Genomic DNA, 22,386 nt, shown 5'->3' on the forward strand with positions numbered 1-22,386 from the left:
GATATTTTTATTACTTAGGCAGTGGCATCATTCTGAAAATATCAAATTCCCCCATGTGGATTTGGGAGACCTTGAAGCATCTTTCTGACAAATATCTGCTCACTGGCATGGAATCTAACATTGACTTAATGGTTGCTATGAAGTGGGGAGTAAAACCCACCAAATCTCCAAAACATGCCCTATAAGCAGCTAAAATATATTTGCTCTTGGCATGAATTTACGTGGAAGAGATGTAAAAAGGGAAATGCTTTTCCCATTCACACTGTCCAATACAGCAACTGTAGCATTGGATTCAATGTTATGCAGGAGAGACAAAAGCTGGCTATCCCAGTGTTTTGATGGGCCATGTATCCTGCTGCTGTTTTTTTCCTAACCATCATTAATTCTACTTTTATTGTTGTCACAAGTTTTATCAGACACAAATTCATACTTTCCCTGTGTTAGTCCTTTACCTGAAGTACATGTATCATGACAAGTGTAATGGCTTTTTGGTTCTTGCCCCATTAGGTATTAGGAGCCTGTGTGGTCACAGATCATCCATTGACCATAGCTTGAAGCTGTAATGGACTCTCCAGTGTGGAATTCTGTCCCCTGAAGATTGTCTGCCTGACTACAAATGGCTGGATGATATACTGGGCCAAGGATTTCTACTTCATACCATATAACAAGGGCATCAGAGGGATATTGGTGCCTGTTTCTCTCCCACCTTCTGCAGAAGCCTGGAACAGACCTGTCCAAATTTGCAGCTCTGGCACTTCGATGGGGATAGTGAAGCGCCACAGTCTGCCTACTTTACCAGGTACCTTAGCTGATTCCATGCTCAGTGTGGATTAAACATCCACCAAATGCATGCCCAGATAGGATTCTGTGTACTGAGAAATGCTTTCCATTGGATATTTAATCTCTCTGTTACTTCAGCTGCTACTGCTTAAGAAACATGGAGAGAGTTAGTGCCGATCTGCTTTGTATGACAGCTTACTAAACCACAACCGTTTGCCTCCAGCATTTAAACAGTATTTCCTAGTTCAAGCAACTACAATCATTATGCCTTTTTGTGCTAGTTTTTTCCTCTGTGCACAGTCACGTGTGTAACACCTGCTTTTATCTCCCAGGGCCTGGAAATGATCCCACAAAGCCTCCCTGAGGTTTCAGCTGATGCTGCAGAGACAGGCTGCCAGACAGCTTTGATTCTGGGTCTCAGTTTTGTTGCCTCTCTTACAAAACCCCTCTCTACTTCTTAGCCAAAGTAAATGTCAGAGCGTAGACAATTCCACAATGCCAAGCTAAAAGATATCTGGACCTTCAAAATGTTTTTTCCCAGGATAATTTATGATATTTTTTATAGAGCACTATGATTATTAGAGCCCATAGCACAAAATCCTACACTGTGTATCCCACTGCCTTTCTCTGTCCTTTGTATCATTGACAACGATACCCACAGCCAACAGCCTTCCTGCCCAAGCACCTCCTAGCTGCATCTTATTCTGCAGAAATGGGTGTAGGGATTATCCTAGTAAATCTTACATTTTTCAACTTTCAGAAACACCCCGTGTGTCCTGACACCCAGCACAGGAGAAAAACATACTAGCAATTTAATTTAGAGAAAGAAAATACATCATAACGTACAAAACCCCCAAACAGTGGCATCTATATTAATGCAGGTATAGTGCCTTTAGAACACTGATATAACGAAGTTACAGGCTTCATTAAAGGTGTAGATATAACCAAGCTTATATGCACCTTTAAGGTAATCATGCTTTCAGTTCACCCTCAACAATAATATTCTTAAACATGGTGTTTCAGAATAAACTCAAGAAAAAGCCAGACTGAATTTCAAGGCTTGAGTGCTGCTGCCATCTACATGGCAGGAAGACTATAAACCAAAACAAACAACAAAAATATGTATGCTGCATCTATTGGGCAGGGCTGCAAGTCTGTTTGCCAGTGTGATTATGGAAAATACAGTTCTGAAACTGAACAGAATCTTTTATTAACCTGAGCTTCTGTGCAGAAAATTCACGACTGAGAGTATGATTTCCCCAGGTCCTGATTATGAAGAAGTTTAGACGTTATTTAGGTAAGTTTAGACATTATTTAGATAAGGAATATAATAAGGAAAATATTATTTTACTAATGTTGAATATTTTTAATATTTCTCTGCTGAGTATTAAGCTTTCAAATGCTAATATATATATATATCTATATATCTATCTATATCAAAGCTCCCAGTTGCTGTAAAAAAAGGGAGTAATGAACTTAAGGGAATGACATATACTACTTATTTCAGCAATGCTATTTTCCACAGCTATCTTACTGAGAGTATTGCCAGAAGAAGAAAACCAGTTTTTATCCCTGTTTATAAGACACAATGTAAATTTAGGCTGCACAACTCACTCTTCTCAAGCTAAGGTTTGTAGAAATACATGACAGAAAAAGAAAAGTGCAATTAAATTTGTACTGTGTAAGAATTTCATCAAATGCACAGTCCACTCTAAAAAACCCTTAAGCTTCATGTTTAGAATTCTTTAGCAACTTGCACTACTTCACCTTGACAGCTATATTTGTACTTACCTATCGCACCATATCCAGGACACTCGGATTCATTGGATGACAGGGAAGGTAGGCTTCATGCGATGTGCCTCCGTCCCGCAGCACAATTCTTGGACACTCTAGACTTTCCAGCAGGTGTCATTCAAGAAACAAACTTCCCATGGTCCCTCATAAGACAATTCCAGGTTATTGTGTGAATTCTATGTTGCATCCAACATAAAATTACTTCTTCAAAACTAAGACTGATGAATTTTCACTTTGAGAATCTATGAATTCAAATTACAACCCATCTCAAACCCTAGTAATAATCCTAAAAGCTTTGTCTAACAGTTCAGACTGCATATCCTATGAGTAAGGAAAAGCAGGAAGACCAGCCCTTGAAATTCCTCTGCATCCTCTTCTATGCAAGAAAAACGGCCTGCAAAATTCAGCAGAGATATCCAGTACAAGAAGCAGGACTTTGTTGTCACAGATGCCCTGTCAGGAATGTGCATGCTGAATCTCTCATACATATTTCAAGTTCCATGTCAATTTGCTTTCAGAACATCTTTCATTGGACTGGGGAAGAGTATTGCTCAACAAAACACAACCCAAAATACAACAAAATACAGAAGCCATTGATTTCAATGATCAAATTTAAAATATGTAAATAGCACAAGAGATTTCAAAATACAATATTTTGATTTGGAACCATAAATATTCAAAGTTTAGGAATATTTCAAGGCAGGAATCTAGGTCAGTGACCACTTAACAAGTATGAATCATTTGGAAAACTCAAACCCCCTGAAATCAAAGAGACATCAGTGAGTTTTTGTTTGGGCTTATACTCAAGGATCAGTAACTTGCTTTTTAATTTTCTGTTAATAATATAATGAATTATGCACATAACATAAAAAATGCCTACAGGCTCTGAAAGCTGAAAGTCTATGTTCAAGACAGACCCCTGCATATATCATCTTAAAACTGCAATTTCATGCTGAAATAATGCTGATGTATGTGTGGGTCGTCTCACACTTCTGTGGTATCTCTACCTTCTTCTGGCTTGCTTGTTCCTCCTCTGCTCTTTGCACTGAGGCCAGTGCTCGTCTTGACACAGCCTGGCTGTATAAGCACTAGTGCAAACCTAAGTGAGGAGACACAGAAGCATATGGCTGGAGAGGGGAGAAGTCATCCTGACTATGAAACCACAACAGTTTATTGAGCCCTGTGACTTCTGGGGGATCAAAAAAAAAAGACCTTGCTCCTTAAGCAGTTTAGGCATTCATGAATTTTTTAACCCCATCTAAAATTTAGACAACTAATCTAAAATATCCTCCCTTTGGCAGGATTCCTTCAGTGTAACCCAATGGAAAAATATATTCTTAATTACCTTGGAACTTCGTTATAAAATCAATCTCCATAAGCATTAATACAGCAGTACATCAGACTGCATTAGTATAGAGACGTTTCTTCAGTTATGGCTTACAAGAAACAATTGCAGGAGGTTAATATGTATTTTTGTATATAGCTCTAAAGTTGTCACTTTGATGCAAAAAGAATGTTCTAAGCAAGAGTTCATCTTGAGCATATACTATAAGACTGGTATTTGAAAGACATCCAGACCACATGGGAAATATGTTTGCTTTACTGGGAAATAAATGTACCTACAAAAAAGTTCCTGCTTTACCTTACTGACACTGCAATTATAATTAGCACAAAGCACGCATAAGCATGTGCCAAACACCAATCATGACTGCACAAACCATTCCAAAAGGCCGTCTATATTGGCAGGCTGCTGATGTGCACTGCTTTGCAGAATTAAAGACAAGCCATCAAATACTGTGTTGCACAAATGTAATTGCTACTACAGCATTACTGGGTGTTATGGACAATGCCAATTCCTTGAGCTATGAGACCTCTTTGAACCTATCAGGTTTTAAAATAGCTAATAGAAATAGTCTTAAGGAGGTTTGTTACCCTGGCACTAGGAACAGAGCTGGCCCAAGTGAGCAGATGCTGATGCAAAGCAGGAATGTTTGCTGTGAAGGGAAATGGACATTTCAATGCCAGTGGAAGCCTACTGCAGCAAACCAGAGCTGACTGGTGACAAGGATGTGTGGCAAAGGAGATAGCACGGTCCATCCTTTATTTGCCACTTATTTTACAGACTGCAAGGTTTCGATAGAGTTATTAAGTTCCTCTAGTTATATTCGCAATTTCATTTTTACATTCTTGATGTCTGCATCTCTGATTTAACCATAAAAGAGTATATATGTCAGCTGAAGACAAGTCCTGCTCTCAGTTGTATTGTACAGGTATAAATAAGTCAATGAAATTATCCCAGACAACCAGCACAATAAATGAAAGAACGAAGCTATAACACTCAACATCCAGATTGTTTAGTCACCATAATTCAAATACAAGCTCATATAAGCAAAAGATACATAAAATATCTTTATCTTCTCTGGATTGCAACCTATTTTAAAGACATATTCTTTAGATGAATAAAAAAGGAAATGCTACTTCTCAAAAGGCCCATCCATCAATGTTTCTGTAGACCTCGCTGCATCTAGACTGCATTTAGAGATACAGACTTATGAGATATAAATTAACAAACAAACAATAAAAGGTTTAATGTTTGTTTAACCCAAATCAGGCCACAGTATGGCAATAGAAACCTGGTTTTGTCACTCCTGCAGCCATGACATTTCCCCACAATTAAGAAAGAGATTCATTGCCAGGGAATCTCCACACAGAAGAAATCCTCACTCTGCTAGGTAAGGCAGCTTGACAGTTAGGAAGGATCACATCAGATCATTATCTCCACCAAAAAGTACAGATCCAGAAAAGCACATCAAGTCCCTTTGGCTTCATTAGCACTCTGACAATTTGTAATACAGAAAGTGAGCTTACTGCTCTGTGTAGCCATTATTTATCAAACCAGCATAAACCCCCAAGAACATCAGGTGTTCAATGAGTCTAATAAACTCCAAATATTCTCCAAACATAATAGTATATATTTTTTAAAAGACAAAAACGTATAGTTACTTTTCCCAGTGAGCACAAATAGAAACTCAGTATCATTTCAGAAGAGGCCTCCCATCAGCTTCTCCAACTTCATTTTGGTACTACATTTCCAGAGATGGCGGTGATAGCAGTATTTATAGAAAAGGAAAATTCACATCCTAGATACCACCAGATTTATAATCTACTTCCCATGCTCTTCTCTGCAAATAACATTTGTTGTGGTTTAATTGTTTCTAACTACTCCATGTTCATTCCTTGAAATGCAAACAATGTTTCTAATTATTTCAAAAGCATTTGCTTTTGATCAGTGTTAAAATGTTGCTGGTAATAAAAGCCAGAAGCAAGGAGAGATAAAAATTTAAATTTTACGTATATAAAAGACTATTAAAACCGATGCAAATTTTTATGGTAAAAGTTCTAAGATTTGTGATCACTACAAAAACTAGAGAAAAACATCTAAAAACAGAGTTGATATTTTCTATGGTAGAACTATCTAAATTTAGTTAAATAAACATGAAACTATTAGTGATGGAAGCGTGAATTGAAGCCAATAAATCAGCAAAAAGAAGCTGATCTTATGGAATGTATTTGTTCCGAAAATGAATTGTGAAATGCATACAATAACAACTACAATAATCCAGTTCATGTCCAGACCGCATATATTCTTTCTTGCTTGTTCTTGTGCATCTTCTAATTCTTCTGGCTAAGCAGGTTTTTCTAACACACCTTGCAGGAGCACACCTTAGATATCCAGGGATGTGACTTCATGTCATCTGAAAAAGAAATGTATTCACGTGCCTTAACGCTTTTACAATTTGAGGTAAGAGGCAGGATTTTTTATAGAGTACTAAGCTCTATAATTTTTGTTACAGAATGAAAACTTTCAGCGCTATCATGCTAGTGTTAACGAATATCAAAAGTCTACCTCCACTATAATTGCTATGGCACAGGGGGCAATATGGAACCCAGAAGAGCTCAAGAGCAGAAATGGCATTCCTCAAAAAATTTTCACCTGAACAACCTTTTCCTTTGTCTTCCGTTTTTGTTTTAAAGGAAAACATTCCAGTGGATCAGCAGAGAGCTAATTTCTGTTCTAAAGTAATAGATTGTTGATGTTTCCTCTGCAAATGTAATTTTCAAATTATGTGTATTTCCTTTTAGCAGAAACAACCGTACAATAGCTGTAAACAGGAGTAATAGGAAGTTACACTAATGAGACACTATATTTTAATTCTGTCATGTCTTATTAGAATTCCACAGAAGAACACTCTCAATCATCAGTTTTCAGCTTCATGATTTCTTCTTATTTGACATATGGTAATACTTATGAGTTTTAAATATTACTTGTATCAGGAACACTGCCTAAACACATGCAACACCTTCTATGAGTCCATGATTATGAAGAAAGCTTCACACACTGCATTTTCCCAATCTAATGGATATCTTGTACATTTATCATATCATCTATCATCTTTCTGTCTCTGTGTCCTAGAGACAGAGGTGTACGTTTTCCTGATGTCCACTGTGTAGTCTTCTGGTTTTAGAGTTTACTATTAAAAACAAAACCAAACCTGTGATTCAAGACACTAATAACCTAAAATGCTGATAGTTTGTGACACTGCATCTACTGCAGTGAAGCTCTTATGGGTTCATCTCTGCCTGCATTCCAGAAATTCTTTCTGGAATAATTCCTAGACATTGCATCCTAATCCTGCTTATTATCAACAACCTCAAGCACTCCAGTCCACAATCTGTTCTACTTGTCATGATGATGCAGACAGAGAAAATCATGCTTTTCTAGGGTGTTTCATACTTGGAAATTTACTATTTATTTTTACATTCTGCCTGTGTACTGATAAACAGCCATATTGGTGACACAGGGATGATTTCAATAACATTCTATTCAGTGGATGAAACATGGAGCTGGCAAGTGAATATTCAATAGAATAATCATAACCTGCCTGATAACAAGATAGTCGCAATTTTAGTGCTGTATTTTTTAGCACGTTGTGGCTAATAAGAATCTGTTCTTGATACATTCTCATTTCTATTTGCTGCAGTTCTGTCTCTCATAGACTGTATCTCATGGACAGTCAGAGATCTTTCCCCTCTCTATGCCAAGGTCTATCTCGGATAAGCAAGGCTGTGGAAACTGTTTGGATATTCACTATTATTTGCTGTTCACCCAGAATCACATTCTGCCTTGAAAAGTAAAAAAAATGAAGAGTGAAAAATTTAATATGGGCAATGTTTCTGGAATGAATGGATGGAAGATATCATGAGCTGCAGAAGGATCAGCTGACTCAGGTAGAGACTGGCTACTGAAGGCCATAAGCATATAGGGCTCTTACCATTTACATGGTTTTCATCCAGAAGATAGAAAACACTGTAATTTCTGTCTACAGCTTCCAACTCAATCTTCCATTAGAGAGACTCAATTTCCCCCTATAACCAAGTGAAGTAACAGTCTGTTGCCTAGACTACTGCAGTATCTCTGCAGATCTTCATAGGAGATGGCTTGTGCTACTGCTTGTAGTGCACTGATTAGGGCATATTTGGAGTTTGATGCTCAGCCTGACCACAGGATTGAGTAGACTGATAGAGGGGATATAGTTAGGAGGAAGAGAAGGCCTAGGTTTGGGTCTATGAGGGGAAATGGGAGGGGGAGTGGGGAAATAAGAGGCAAAGGACATCTGTGCCTACATTGTTTCCTGTCACTTCAGCTAAAATCTACTGCTTTTTCTCACCAAAGCTGTACTTGCAGAACCCTCCTTAGCGGGCTTGCGCCACATATGAAAGCTAAGACACCTCAAATTGTGTCAATCCTCTTACATTTTGACTGACAAAATTCAGAGCGTTTTCAATCCCCTCAAAACCCTTCTCAAGCAACTCCCTTTGGACAAGACGATCTGCCCTCTAGAGGGGTAAATTTTCCACCACTGTTTGTACAAGAAAACTTGGGTGAAGAGCTCAGACCTAGAAGTGTAACTTACACATCTGTGCTCACCCAGTTGTGAGCCTCTTTCTCTGCTTCCCTGAATGTAGAAAATTTGTGTGATAAAACAAAAAACGCTGCTGAGAATATTTATTTATACTAAAGAAGCACTCTAAGGGATAGTGAATTCTTTATAGGAGGTTGATATGATCAAAAGTAAAGTTCTATAAAACGCTGATGTAATTCTTATCTGATTATTACGTTTAAGGCCAAAGCAGAGACAAGTTTGAAAAGCCAAGGCTTTGCATGTCAAACAGAAGTAGTCCTCAGCATGGGGGTAAAATGGCAGTGATAAACCTACTATTAGGCATCTGGGAGAGAAACCCAGCATCTCCTCTGTGTGTGGGCTAAAATAGACATGAGCCACTATCACAGATAATGGCAGCTTGTAGGCACATGAAGGGAGCAACTAAAATCCATTTCACTTAGACAAGAAACTGCAGTCTGATATTTACGTGTGTCCATCACATGTGAAAAGTGTTAAGTGTGAATTATCCAAGAGAAAAGTGCAGGTTGAGGGGTTTTATTACCTATCTGAGAGTAGCTCTGATCACACACTGAATACAAGAAATCACGGGTAAATCTCAGATTGGTGTCTTGGGTAGTCAAATGGAATCCTGCTATTCATCTGAGTATATGCCTTTTTCTACAATTGCTGGAGGCCCACATCCAGAGCAGTGAGAACATGTTCAGGACATAGAAAATGTGGAAGTGAAATAAGCACAGTAAGCTTTATGTGATTTTAGGAAATTAAGATCACTTTTAAAATAAGTCTCAGCTGAATGTCAAGGTTAGAGACTGCTCCTTTCACCACTAGAAAACAGAATTCACAGAGATGTCTGTTAATGGCTGCTCTAGAGCCTTCCTGATTCTTGTAGAAGTTGTACTAAAGGACCCTTTCTAGGAATAGCTGGAACTCCTTGCAGGTACATTGTCATATTTTCACCTTTTCCTCATCAGGAGAGATAAGAAAATTAATGTATTTCTTAACACCTTTTCTTTCACATATGACAACATATTGTAAGCGAAGCGGAAGAGGCTCCGCAAAACACATACAGTGACTTGAAAATGAAAACTGCAAAATGGAGTTTGTAAGTTTGCCCAGACTGTCAAAGACTTTGAAGTCAGAGGCTGCACCAAACCAAATGCTGACTTCCCAGGCAGATTCCAAGATACTATTCAAAGTTAATGCACCTGAGAAATACCAGAGAAAATCATAGCCAACGGATTGTCATATTATTGTTTCAATGTTTGCTACTAAAAGTAAACGGTAAGTTTTAAGTAAATGTATTGTGTTACCAAGTCTTTCCTTTCAAACAAGCACTTCTGTCAGAAGTGTCTTAATTTCTTATCACAGAATTTCATCCGCACAAGGAGCAATAAATAATTCATGTTCCTAGCTCTTTGTTGTGTGTCCCTGAACTGCACAGAGCTGGAAGGCTGACAGCTGTGTCAGGACAAGCACCAAAGATCTGACATGACAAGTGACTAACAAGTTTCTTTCAGTCTATAGTGAAAGAAGACAATGGCATAAAGTGCAAAACCGAAATCCTGAAACAAAATGAAACTGTTTCTTTCTCTTTACCTAAGTGTTTGCTATGAGCTTATTTCCGACCCATAACCTCTGGTCATTTTATAGTACTGCCCAACCCCCTTTACTCCTCACATTCGCCTGGCCATTTACGCCTGTCCACGGATCAATATGAGCAATTCTTGGAGAAATACGATGTCTCCATGACAACCAAGCCACAAATTCTCAGTGGAAAGCAGTGAGACCAGTAGTGAAATCTCCTGAGGTTTTCAGACCTATAAGACAAGATGTCTTAAAATGCAGGAATGGACAGAAACAAAAGCCAGAGTAATTCATTGTTTATTACTAGTTTAATGATGTCAGATGGACCGAATGGAACTCAGTTTTTAAGTTTAGATGCTTTATCAACATGTATTTTTGCCAGTCAATATTACCTCCTGACAGGCTTTTATCCTTTCCATTACTTCATACAGATATGCAGAGTGCAGAATTGGATATTCAAGTTCCCATCCAAATGTGATGTGTACACTTTGCCACACAGAAGTAATTTAAGGTTAAAAATAATGTTCTCTTTAAAGTACGTGAGTTCTTTATCTGGACACTTTAGCGTCACCTCTTTTTTAATTTTTAAAGTGTTTTAATTCTCTCTCACTTCAGAACAATCACAACTTGGACAATCCACATTTTTGCCCATAGTCATCATTGAAGGGACGGTAGACAGTTTCTGAAGGAGCTGCCATGCACCACCACAGGTGTGGTAAGGAACCAAACCTGGCTCCTTCCTGAGCAGATTATGTATCTCTTTCTAATCTCACGCTGGTTTCTGCTGTACAGTGGTGAGTCCAAGCCTATGTGGCTTTAAAACGAATATGGATTTACAATTCATTGGTTTCAATTATTCCAACATATACGGGTGGTCATTTCTGTGGAAAAGATGAAAAGGGAATGTAGTTCAAATCAGGTATATGACAGCAGTTGAACTCCCAAGGAATCTTGGAGGAGTGGAGTGTGCTGAAATATAATCCCCCAGACATGGGTCCTATCTGGGGTCTGAGATGACTTAGGGGACCTGACATGGATTTCAGACTGCACCCTTTGACTGAAAATTAAATCTCAGCAGTGTTCCTTGGGGAAGGATCAGGGGACTGTTGGCAGCTGCCCCCTGTCAGCACAGGCTGCAAGATTTGGAAATCTCTTAACTAAGCTGACAGGCCGCAGAGACGATGAATCAAAAATATGATACACGGATCAGCACACAAAGATGCAAGAGGGTACACAGAGACCAGATAAAGCAGGGAAGGGAAACAGCAAGTGAAGAAAGATGTTTAACTCTTTCACTAATGAGTACTACGTGCAGGTTACATATGTGGTGTATGTGGGTCAAGCTCACAGTTTGCTTAAAAGATCTTAGTATTTAGTCACAAAGAATGTTTTTAATCAGCTGTGACTCGATACACTTTATATTTAATTGTTTCCCTTTGGGATTCATTTAATAAATTTTGTAGTTGTTCCATAACGAGAAAGATAATGAAACTACATGAAGATAAATCTTTTAGTCACCAAAAAGGATGCACTCTATGGATGTTCTTGTATTTAGCTGAATCAATGTTAAAAGCCATTAAAATGAAATAAGGATTGTGAGCTGATTTAAAGAAAAGGACCAAGCTATTTAACACCACCAATTTTCTTTCCCCTAGAAATACAGCATTTGAATGTCTGCCGCTACACTCAACTGCAGTATATACAGTCCTAATTTTTCATAATCTCATGCTACCTTCAAAGGGTCAGACACTGTACATATATTAAGTAAGCAGTGTAGTCCAAAACTAATTATAATGAACTAGTAGTGTCAGCTTTCTTTTTGGTCATAAAGCCTTTATCCTTTCTAAAACCTGAATTCTTGATGAAAGAGGAAAGGATAACAGCTCCACACTGTGACCCCTGGAGGTGACCATTAATTTGACATTGCAGCTGCTAAAAAGGAAACAGCATTACAATGTGCTTTTTTTACAGACCCAAAAGCTGTGTCAGATTTATCACTTGATACTTGGTGTCTGTCTTTAAATGCCTCTCACCTGGACTCTCAGACTCTTCCAAGACGCATCTGTCAGGCGTATCCTCCACATCTTGGAAGTTTGCCGAGTTGGAGCTCTTGTCATGCTTCAGCGCACGGGCTGGAGCAATACAGAACAAAAACAGGGGGAGGGAGAAATGCAGTGTATTCACAAACAAACACTTCCTGGCTTTCTGCAGAGCTTTCAATGCTGAAGACATAATTTGTAAACACAAATAAGAGATGGAAATAAAACAGAAACTCTAAGTACTTATATGCAACCACCGCACAGTTGAAAAATCTATAGACGAATTCATTCAGGGAGAAGTTTGAGGCAGTGGCTTAAATGTGATCTCTTTGAAGGAGAAAATCATTTTTTTCTTACAGAATCCTAAAATAATTAAATAAATTAGAAGCCATAAAAAGTGCTCATCTGTTTCACCAAGGAAGCCAGTAGACAATTGTAATTACTGCAGTCATTCACCAGGGAGAGAAATGGTGTTAGCTTTAAGATGAAAATATGTTGTATATAACAAGATAAAATGTGTAATAAAATCAGTGATAATGCCAAAGTGCAGTAAAAACCAGACTGAGTTATGCTTTAGAGATTGCCCAATTTGATTTCTTCTTTTACTTAATTGCTAAAACCATTTTCATTTCCGAGCAGGAAAGTATCTTCATGAAAACAATTATTTGTCTGTGCAGGACAAATCCCACATAAGTCTTCCTGAACAGAAGAGAGGTATTTCTCTTGTCAATGTCCTCTCTTCTGCTCCTCATCATCACGTGGAGCCACAAACACAGTTTGACGATCAAATACAATTACTAAACAATATTTTATAGAAAAGCACAGTAAAGACTCGATCTCAGTTTTTCAGTCCCATTAAAACTCTTAGCTCATCCCGTTTCTTAGGAAAACAGTGGTGACAAGGAAATACCTTTTTTTTTCCTAATCCCTAGAAAACTAAACAAGGTTCCAGACTTCCATGTGGATGGGGATACCAATGGCTATACACAGTCTCAGTGTAGTTTGGTCCTGTTCTTAAAACAAGAAATTTGTTATAACTTTTGGTGGATTTTCTTTTTATTTTACCAAATGAATATTTGCTGCAGGATCACTTCATTTAAACGGCCATTTAAATTTCCCAACATTATGAGTGAACCAACAAGGCCTCAGGGCATTATTCAGACAGGAAGAGCTCAAAGGACACATATTCCACTTCAGTGATTTGCACTTTCCCTCAGTTTGGAGCTATTGATCCCAGGTCACCAAAAGGTTCCATCATTTTTGACTCCTGCATCTACACAGAGTCTGTTTGAAGCAGTCAGAGCTTCCACACAAATGTGGAATCAGATCCTTGAAATACAACATTTAAAAATGGTAAATAATAAAATCTACTACAGTGACACCATGCATTTCACCTTCAAACAAACAAACCAACAGAAGCCAGTAAGTTTTGCTTAAAAACCTGCCTTGGACAGCAGCTAACCATCCAAGATTAAAACTCTGCTTGGGTAAAGGAGGAACACTGGTTAAATCTCTAGGCTGACAAAAAGCCAGTAGACTGTTATCAATGGTCAGCGTATCCATGCTGTGATGAAGTGGATTTTCAGTTCTTGTCTCTGCCATGGAAGTGCTGACATGATAATTTGCATGAGGTGACACTGAAGAAAAGCTTATAAAATAAATAACAAATGTCCTTGTTTACACATGAAAATAGTACGCTATGTGCAGGAAGAAATGTCTTCAAAGATATCTGTACTTTCCTCTGTTTCTTCCTCCATGTAAATGATTTTCCAATACACCAATCGAAGGCCAGAACTCCCACTTCAAGAAAGAAAACTTGCAAAATACAAGTGCACGTATCACGTTTTCAAGAAATTGTTCTGTGCCAAATTTATGAAAACATTCTTTCTGGAGCAGTTCTTCCCATTCAGCAGCCAGCTCCACTGCGCTGTGATAGACTGAGTCATAACAGCTGCATGAATTTAAAAGTCAGAACTGCTCTGAAGTAGAACAATAGGAAAATTTCCAGCAGAGTACAAAAGGTGGCTATGCCTCTGCAGACAAACAGAAAATCATAAGAGGTGTCTCCTCCAACACACAAAGCAGTGACCCAAGATTCAGGACGAACCTTTCAAAGCGCGTTGTGTGTTTTCACCCAGTGAAGAACTCTCACAGTGAACCAAGAGGGGAGATGCTTTCACAGTGCCAAGCACCAGTGTCAGAAGATGGCAGGTACTTCCCTTGCTGGAAGTCTGTGCCATAATTGCTCTTGAACAGGATTAGGACAAACCTGTTCAAGTGCCCTCCCTTTGTCCCAGACCCTGTCACTATAAGTCATATAATTTAAACTGACCTGCTTGATTTTACAACAAAGCAGAGCTGAGCAGGTGTCTTTTAGTGAAGGTACCACCTGAGAAATAACTCAGAACATAATGAATAGAAGTCAGCTAGAAGCAGGTCCACACAGATGAGATACATCAGAAGGAAGGTGTGAAGTGAACAAAAAAGAAACCAAGACAGGCTGGCAAGATCCTCTGACAAAGCAGGAGGCTCTCTCGTTGATATGCTTGAGTAGAGATTGAAGAGATCTGGGGAGATTCAGGAGAGGATGGAGTCATTGAAAGCCAAGAAAGACAAAAATGATAAAGGGATCACAGGCAGAGCTGATACTGCTGACAAATGACAAAAACCAATGATGAAACACTCACATGAATAGTTGGTGGCCAGGAGCCATTAGGAACAGTTTAAAGGGAGTGGAAAGCATGGATGGAAAGGGCTTTCAGAGGGGCAGAGAAGCAGAGCTCTAGCACAGCCTGTGTAAAAACAGCTCTCAGAGAACGTGGGTCACCAGGAGAAAGTGAAGGAAGGAAAGTGCGTATTTCAGAACAGCAGGAGACAGGCCTGGACAGGCTCAGATGGGGTCACTGCTGCGATGTATATCTTAGCCCTGTCACTTTCTCAGAAGTACACACACCTCCCTAGACAAAACACAGGCAAATAAACTTCACCACAGCCTAGTTTGTGAAGTTACACAATGAGCGTACGTGGTGAGCAAGAAAGGGACCTAGGAGAGACCTTTAGCACTTTCTCTCTTAAAATATCACATGACATGATACAAAAATATCATAAAAGAACAAAGGGAATTGAAAAGTTAAAAATAAGGACAGAACGGAGTGGCCCGCATCCAGAGTGAAAGTAAAAAATGGCATTATATAATAATGAAAAAAATGAAAAACTCTTAACCCTGAGATGTACATTACTGTATTTTCCTTTAGGGAAACAAGATTTTATGTGCAAATGTCAATAGGGGCAATACAGGATGCTGACGGAATTTAAGTTATTTAAACATAACAGTGTGATCTTTATTCATTCTGAGGATACTCTGTCCTACTTTGGGTTTAAATGGACCTTAAAATTACTTTTGCTTCCATGTGAAAGCTAATTTTTGTAGCCAAAGTGATGTAAATGTCTGCAGCATAAATGAGCCCCAAATCTACAAGTCAGAGAAAAAGTAAAGAAACAACCATCTCTCCTACAACAACTCCAATGACATTTTTTTCCTATTCAGTACAGTGTCATTTCAATTATTACATAGAAAGTAAAAATTACCTTTGTTAGTACGGAAATAAGGAAAAGCGACAGATTTAACTGGGGCAAATGACCTTGAACTTAGCATGTAAAAATGACATAAATCCTCATCGTACAGGATCAATCTTGAGAATAGCAGCAATTTTTTCTGATTCATCTTAATAAGCTCTTAAGAGTTGTTTACCGAACTTGATAGCTATTCTCTTACATTATTGAAGCAGGAAAGGACATTAAAAATAGGTATGGCATTTACAATAGTAAAAGAATGTCATTAAGATTGTAGTATTCAATGAAACATGTATGTAAATAGTTTCATATATATAAAATTCCACAAAATGAAACCAAACTATTCCTTAAAAGAGATCACAGCCTGACTGCGGACCAGTCTATGAAAGAACAGTCTTTGTGTGAATCAACTGTTGAATTATCAGCTGTTCTTTGTGAACATACACTAATCACTAATCACAGAAACAACTCATCACTATCATTTATTTCTTCATGTTCTGTTTAAACTCTGAAAACATCACACACTAAATAACTGCCTAAATAACCTGCTCTGCACACCAGTTTTCAGAGGGCAGACACTGGAGAGAGAAGTCTGCACAACACAGGTGAATAAACCAGTTAGAATTTTCTGATAAGATGCCTTTGTATTGATAAGGTGGATTAGTAACTTAAACGCAGTCTGTCTGCAGAGAAACTTATTTGTTATTTGCTATTCAAAAGAATTGGATAAGGCAAGATTATTTTTTAATAAAAAAATATTAGGCAATATAGGCTATAAATGATAAATATATTTAAGGTCCAGTGCAGAACACAAATCAACCTGAATCTAAATAAAACTGCATGAAAAAAAAGCTGCAAAGGGAACAAAATGCTGGTATTTTTTATTTCATAAATGGATAAAACAATTGTGCTGCAATGCCACTTCTGAGATGCATGGGATCTATGGGTGCCTACCATATTACATCTAAGAAGCTTGATGGCGAGCAGGGCAATAAATGCTTTGAGTAGCATTTTAAAAAGCAGATTTCATAGATATCATAAAAAGCACAAGAACAGCTGGACTTGCTGACACCAAATATCATCAGGGTTGGACTCCAACAATCACACAGTAATACTCCTAAATGCCAATTTGAAACCCAGGGAATTCCAAAAGTTGTTTTTTTTTTCTTTAAACATTGACTAACCCACAGTTGTTCCACAAACTCCTCAAGTTTCCCTTAAACACAGAGAATTCCCACATCCTTAACATCCTACTCCCTAACTTGTCTTAACATGGCGAGCTCCATTGCTTTACCACATAGGTAGGCATTTTGTTTGCACATGTCGCTATTAGATTAATGTGAAACTTTTTCTTGTGAGAGAAAAGGAATGTGTTTGAGCCCTGCACACTCTCTCCATGATGCTTGTGACTGAGCAGTCCTTTGGTTTTACCTTCTTTTAACCATCTCTTTTCCAGGTTGAGGATTACTGCCCTACGTAGCTTTTTGTGCGTGATTTGATGCCAACCAAAGAGGTTTCACTAACATGAGAAATGTGCAAAACAGTCACGAAATATTAGCATCACTCACCACAAGCGCCTGGAAACAGAAAGAGCAGACACTGAAGTTACACTGTCCAGTATGGAGCACCCATCCTTCTGCTAGGGTGGCAGTACTCTCTGCTGAGCAGAGCAGAGAGTCGGGTAGGCTGGGGATGTGCCCTGGATGGCACCAGTGCTGAGTACAGCACATAGATTGCTTCAGAGGTTTTACAGGAGATACTCCTGTTTACAGAGCCTGCTGTGGTGCCTGCCTTTGTTGCCACTGCACAAACGCTGTTGACTCATGCTCAGCTTGTGATCCAGATTCTTTTCTGAGAAACTTACCTTGCTATTTCTTCCCCATCCTGTCTCTTTGCAGAAGATTAATCCCACCTGAGTCTAGATCCTTGCTCTTGTCCTTATTGAATTGAACCCTATTTTTTTTCCAGACCATTTCTCAGGCCATACAAACCCTAATTCATCTCACTGACAGAAGACATCAGTTGCTGGTCCTTTCATAATTTTCAGTGTCATTTAAAAAAACCCTGCACTGATGTCTGCAGTTGTCATTTAACTGAGAGTGGCTGGCTGTTACCTTCTGTGACTAAATATCATAGTGGCCCAATTTTCATTGCATTTTAATTTTAAAAAGAGAAATTAAGAAATTAACCTGGAGAAACACATTATTAGTCTAAAGTGAGTGCTGAAGCATATGGAAGTTGGAACTCTCCTTGAGAAAAGCCAGTATGGAATAAGTCGAACTGCAAGCTACAGTGATTTAAATCCATTACACCGAATGCAGAATTAGGACCTCAGTGTGCAGAAATACTAACCCATGCACCTGAGCTTGCTCTTGCACCGTGTGAAGTCACATGCAAACAAAGCTCATTCCACTCACTAAGTGAACTGCAGCTAAAGAACATTTTTTCTTCTGTAGTGTGAGGCTTCTTTTAAGGTTTCTGTATATTTTAAATTACCAAACCTCCTGAAACTTCATTTTCCTCCCTGCCTGTACAGCTGAGGACAGCATTGCTCCAGACAGGAAAACTGAAATTTTCAGTGATTCTTTTCCCAATATACCTTGAAGTTTTATTCACCCAGAGGGACTTCCCTACTTCGCTCAACTAAAATATAATGGCATGTAACAAATTATGTTCTCAAAGGACATCCCATTTTTGTTTCATTAGTGCAATGAAACATTCACTCAATTTTAAAGCAGTTGTCTTGATCTTAGTTGTGATTTATACCAGAATCTGTCCATGTATTCTGTGCAGTATATATAATAAAACACCTAACTAGTTAAACTCGTCTCAGTGGGTTCTCCTGCAAGAAATAAAATACTTTCCCATAAAATCCCACACAACATTCACAGCACAGCTCTGTAGCACACGCTGTGGTAAAACTCAGGAGCATTTAAAAAATGGATTTTTAAAAAATTATTATTATTAAAGGATTTAAATAATTCATAATTCTGTCATTATGCACTCAGTGCTTTTTCTCCTCAATGTCCTCCCAGTTAGCAGGCCCAAATTCCTTTTTCCAGCATCACTAAATGTGCGTTAGTGCATGTTTAGCCAACGTGATCATATGTGATCAACATTATTAATGCCTCTCTCTTTCTTTCCCCCTAACAACCCTCCCCCCAACCCCTCCAGTAACTGAGAGGCAACAGAGAAACAATATTTACAGGAATTGGTAAAGAAGGCCAAATTCTCAGTTCTGATGCAGATAATCAGCTTTGGGTTTGTTTCTGAACTGAAGCACAGAGCATCTTGTCACCTGTCCCCTTCTCTAAAAATATATAGCAAAATCCGTCCTGGTTTCTCTTCATTAGATCGATGGTGTGGGAGAGTACATAGTGCAGATATGGCTGCTTATCAGTGTATCAGTAGCTTCTATAAAACCAACAAATAAAGAAATACTTCATGCTTTTAAAATCACAGTATTGACAGTATTGACATTATTATCTTCATGACAGTAGATTGATTTGGTATTCAAGCAGAAAAGCATTAATCAGGGAATTTTCAGACGGTTCTGGTTCAGTCCATTTCTACAGAGGAATTCTAGCTGTTTATTACTTTAATTTGCTTTTAAAACCAAAATGAAATGCAACTGCACAGAACAGTTATGGCACTGACATATCCCTGTGCATAATGTGAACGCTACAGCTTGCGTACTTTTCCTTTCTCTTGATCAAAGCTGTCCAAATAGCTTAATCCATGGGAAAAAAAAAATATACACAGAGCCTCTTTATTAATCTCTTCTGGCCAGATTATTGTTATTCTTTTGCATTATGGCCTTGAAGATGTATTACTGATAGGGAGGTAAAGCCAACTGCAGCACAGCATGACTCTACTGAATGGCTGCTGTATGAAAGTGGAAGTACTTATTTCCAAGACATTTCTGTGATGCTCCCTACTGTTAAAATGTTATCTGACTTAAAAAGATTTTCAGTTCAATTGTAAGCAATAAGTAAACTCAGGCAGTACAGTACTGTATACTGAAGAGTTTCACTAGCTGGTCAAACAGGCATTATTCCAAGAAACTAATGTTGTATAGGACTGCTTCCTGGTGGCTGAGACCTCTGATTGGCAAAAGACTGGACTTTTCAGTCAGCAAGCTAGTTACCCATGGATGTGGCTCAAGGCTGACACACAGATTGACTGGTTCACACTAATTTACTTCACACAGATTCCATTTATCTCCTAGAAGATCCCCTGGCAGCAGCTTATAATGGCATATCCTAGGATGCCTGCCTGCATGAGTTTTTAAAGCGGCAGAGCTTGATGAATCTAAATCCAGAAAACAGTTCACAGATTGAGGACTAGGTGCAATCAAAAAACATCAAGTAGCACAGCTGGGACTTGCTAGCTTGCTTGACTGGTTTGAGCAGCTGAGCATTAACTACGCTTGCTTTCCTGCTGGCAGCCCTGTGTCACTAGGACAAATCGGAGCACTACCCAACAGAAAGAAGAAAAAAGAAGAAAGGAAAGGAAAGAAAAAAGAAAAGGGGAGAAAAGAGGAAAGGAAAGGGGAAAAGGAAAGGGGAAAAGGAAAGGGGAAAAGGAAAGGGGAAAAGGAAAGGAAAAAGGAAAGAAAAGATAAAAGGAAAAGGGAAAAGGAAAGAAAAAAGGGTGAGGAGTAGAGATTATTGCATTGCATGGATACTATTAATAGATGCAAGAAAACCTCATTAGAACATTTAATATTTATTCAACTGCAGGATTATCAAATAAATAATTCTCTGGGTAGCAAGTTTTGAGGCTAAGAGTCTAGAAAATATCTTTTGGTCACGCTAACAGTTCCTAGGAAAAAGACCTGAATAAAACTAAAGCCATTTCTTTCCTTTTGAATATAAACCTATAGGCAACCTAGTAATACACGTACAATGAAAAATAGTTACAAAGGTACTGGATTTTATGTTATAAAAAGGCAAGGTAGAGGTCAATGCAATCCCTTGCCTCCATAGAGAACAGCAGACTTCAGCAGGAGCAAGCTTATAAACTGTATTTTTAAAAGGACTGAAAATACAGGCTTACACTGTAGCTCCTCAACCTCAGATAGACAGAGACTATTCTTTAAAGTCCTTCTCAGAAAGGAATCAAAAATTAATATTATTAGACAGTAACATTTGACAGCAAATGCATTGTGAGAGATCCAAAGCACATTTAGTACTTAGGAGGTTAAAGACTCAGCTGTAGTGCTAGTTGATGAAAAAGTAGGATTAAGGCTTTAGTATGAGTCTTGACATGATCATGTTGTCTGCCTGCTGTCTTAAGCTTCGAAAAACAGCTGGGATCATCTTCTTATAAGCTCCAACTCAAAGATGTTTAAGCAGTTCCAAATCCAATTAAAGAGAGGTAAATATAAGGAAGGGCCCTACTGAGCCCAATCATCTTATTTTTTTAATGAAAACCAGCATAATTGCAGGTTACACAACTCCTTAATCTCACTTTAAACCTAACAGACTGCTGCCTTACAGTGCACATGGCAAGCCCAGTTAACCCAAGCATTCTGTGTTGGTGTGCTTAATTTCTGATCATTATCCTTTATTATCTTACTTGTAATCCTAAAAGCCTATGATTGTGTCCAGATATTTGGCAAGGATTGTACCTGGATATACAGGGATTCTGCTTGTAAGAGTAATGGATTAATTGGATAGTACTGCATGACTAGTAGATAGTTTGCAGTGAAACTGCTGTGCAGTTCTTTGTGAAGTCCACTTCCTTCTTCTTCTGTCCCTGTCCTTTAAACAAATTGCCTTTTTGAACATTAGCAGTGCTGAGGTAGTAAGCTATCTATTCTCACCACTAACATGGCGGTACTATCTATGGAAATTACACTGCCCTACAGAGTAGGCTGCTAACTGAAATCCTCTTCACAAAAGTTAACAGAAAATAAGGAAATCCTTTTCTTTTTTTTTCAGAGGGATCTGCATGTTCGATATAAAACTGCCTATCTCACATGCATGACCCAATCATAGTATTATTACTTAAAGGCTTAGAGAATTAGGCCACTTATTTTCTATGCAGTGAAGAGATTTTTGAGGTGTGCATATGTGATCAGATTGTGTCAAGGTATGTATACTTAAATGCTTACAGCTAATACCATGAAAGCAAAAATCCACATATGTAATCCTTCTACTTTGTCCTATAAATATGCACAAAGACGTTCTCCAAGGATGTAAAAGCAAAATCTCATCGGGGACTACTTCAAATACAGGCTCCTCATGTCTGTAAGAGCAAGGAAATTTAAATGATCACGAGCGAACTGTTTGCAGTAGCTGTGTTACATTATGCATGATTCTTGGCTGCAGAGGATTTAATTAATGATTTCTAGTTACATGGTTAAGATCTGCAGTGAACTCATGTTTGGAGAAACAAACCAGCATCTGACAAATTTATATCGTTTTGTGTTTTGTCCCAAACATCATCTACTAGGAGTTGCTGTCCTTTTTTTGCGTAGGTGGAAATGTATTTTGTATATACTGATAATGATTCTGGGCTGCGCTACAGGAGCATGGACCTAGATTAAGGCAGCTACTCTCCTCATGCAATTGAAAACAAAATCTGGACTTTGCTATTCCGTGAATTAATAAGCAGTATTTGTTGATATGTGTAAGTATCAGGAA

The 22,386-nt window shown here is 38.3% G+C and overlaps 1 protein-coding gene across 4 annotated transcripts in view; it reads right to left on the bottom strand.

Annotated features, from left to right (window-relative positions):
* Positions 1-6,034: 6,034 nt before the first annotated feature.
* The window catches only part of WDR72 (WD repeat domain 72), a 114,871-nt gene continuing 98,519 nt past the window's right edge, over positions 6,035-22,386 (bottom strand). For all 4 annotated transcript variants that reach the window (XM_061446990.1, XM_061446988.1, XM_061446989.1 and 1 more), the window contains 2 exons: positions 12,158-12,256; positions 6,035-6,329 (listed from right to left, as the gene is read on the bottom strand). In XM_061446990.1, coding sequence (XP_061302974.1) covers positions 6,274-6,329; positions 12,158-12,256 — 155 coding nt within the window. In that variant the 3' untranslated portion in view covers positions 6,035-6,273. The remainder of the gene's footprint in view (positions 6,330-12,157; positions 12,257-22,386) is intronic.

Source organism: Pezoporus flaviventris, unplaced genomic scaffold (genome assembly GCF_033815535.1).
Source record: "Pezoporus flaviventris isolate CSIRO_AGI_PZ_B2104156 unplaced genomic scaffold, CSIRO_AGI_Pfla_v1 ptg000006l, whole genome shotgun sequence".
NCBI classification, from domain to species: domain Eukaryota; kingdom Metazoa; phylum Chordata; class Aves; order Psittaciformes; family Psittacidae; genus Pezoporus; species Pezoporus flaviventris.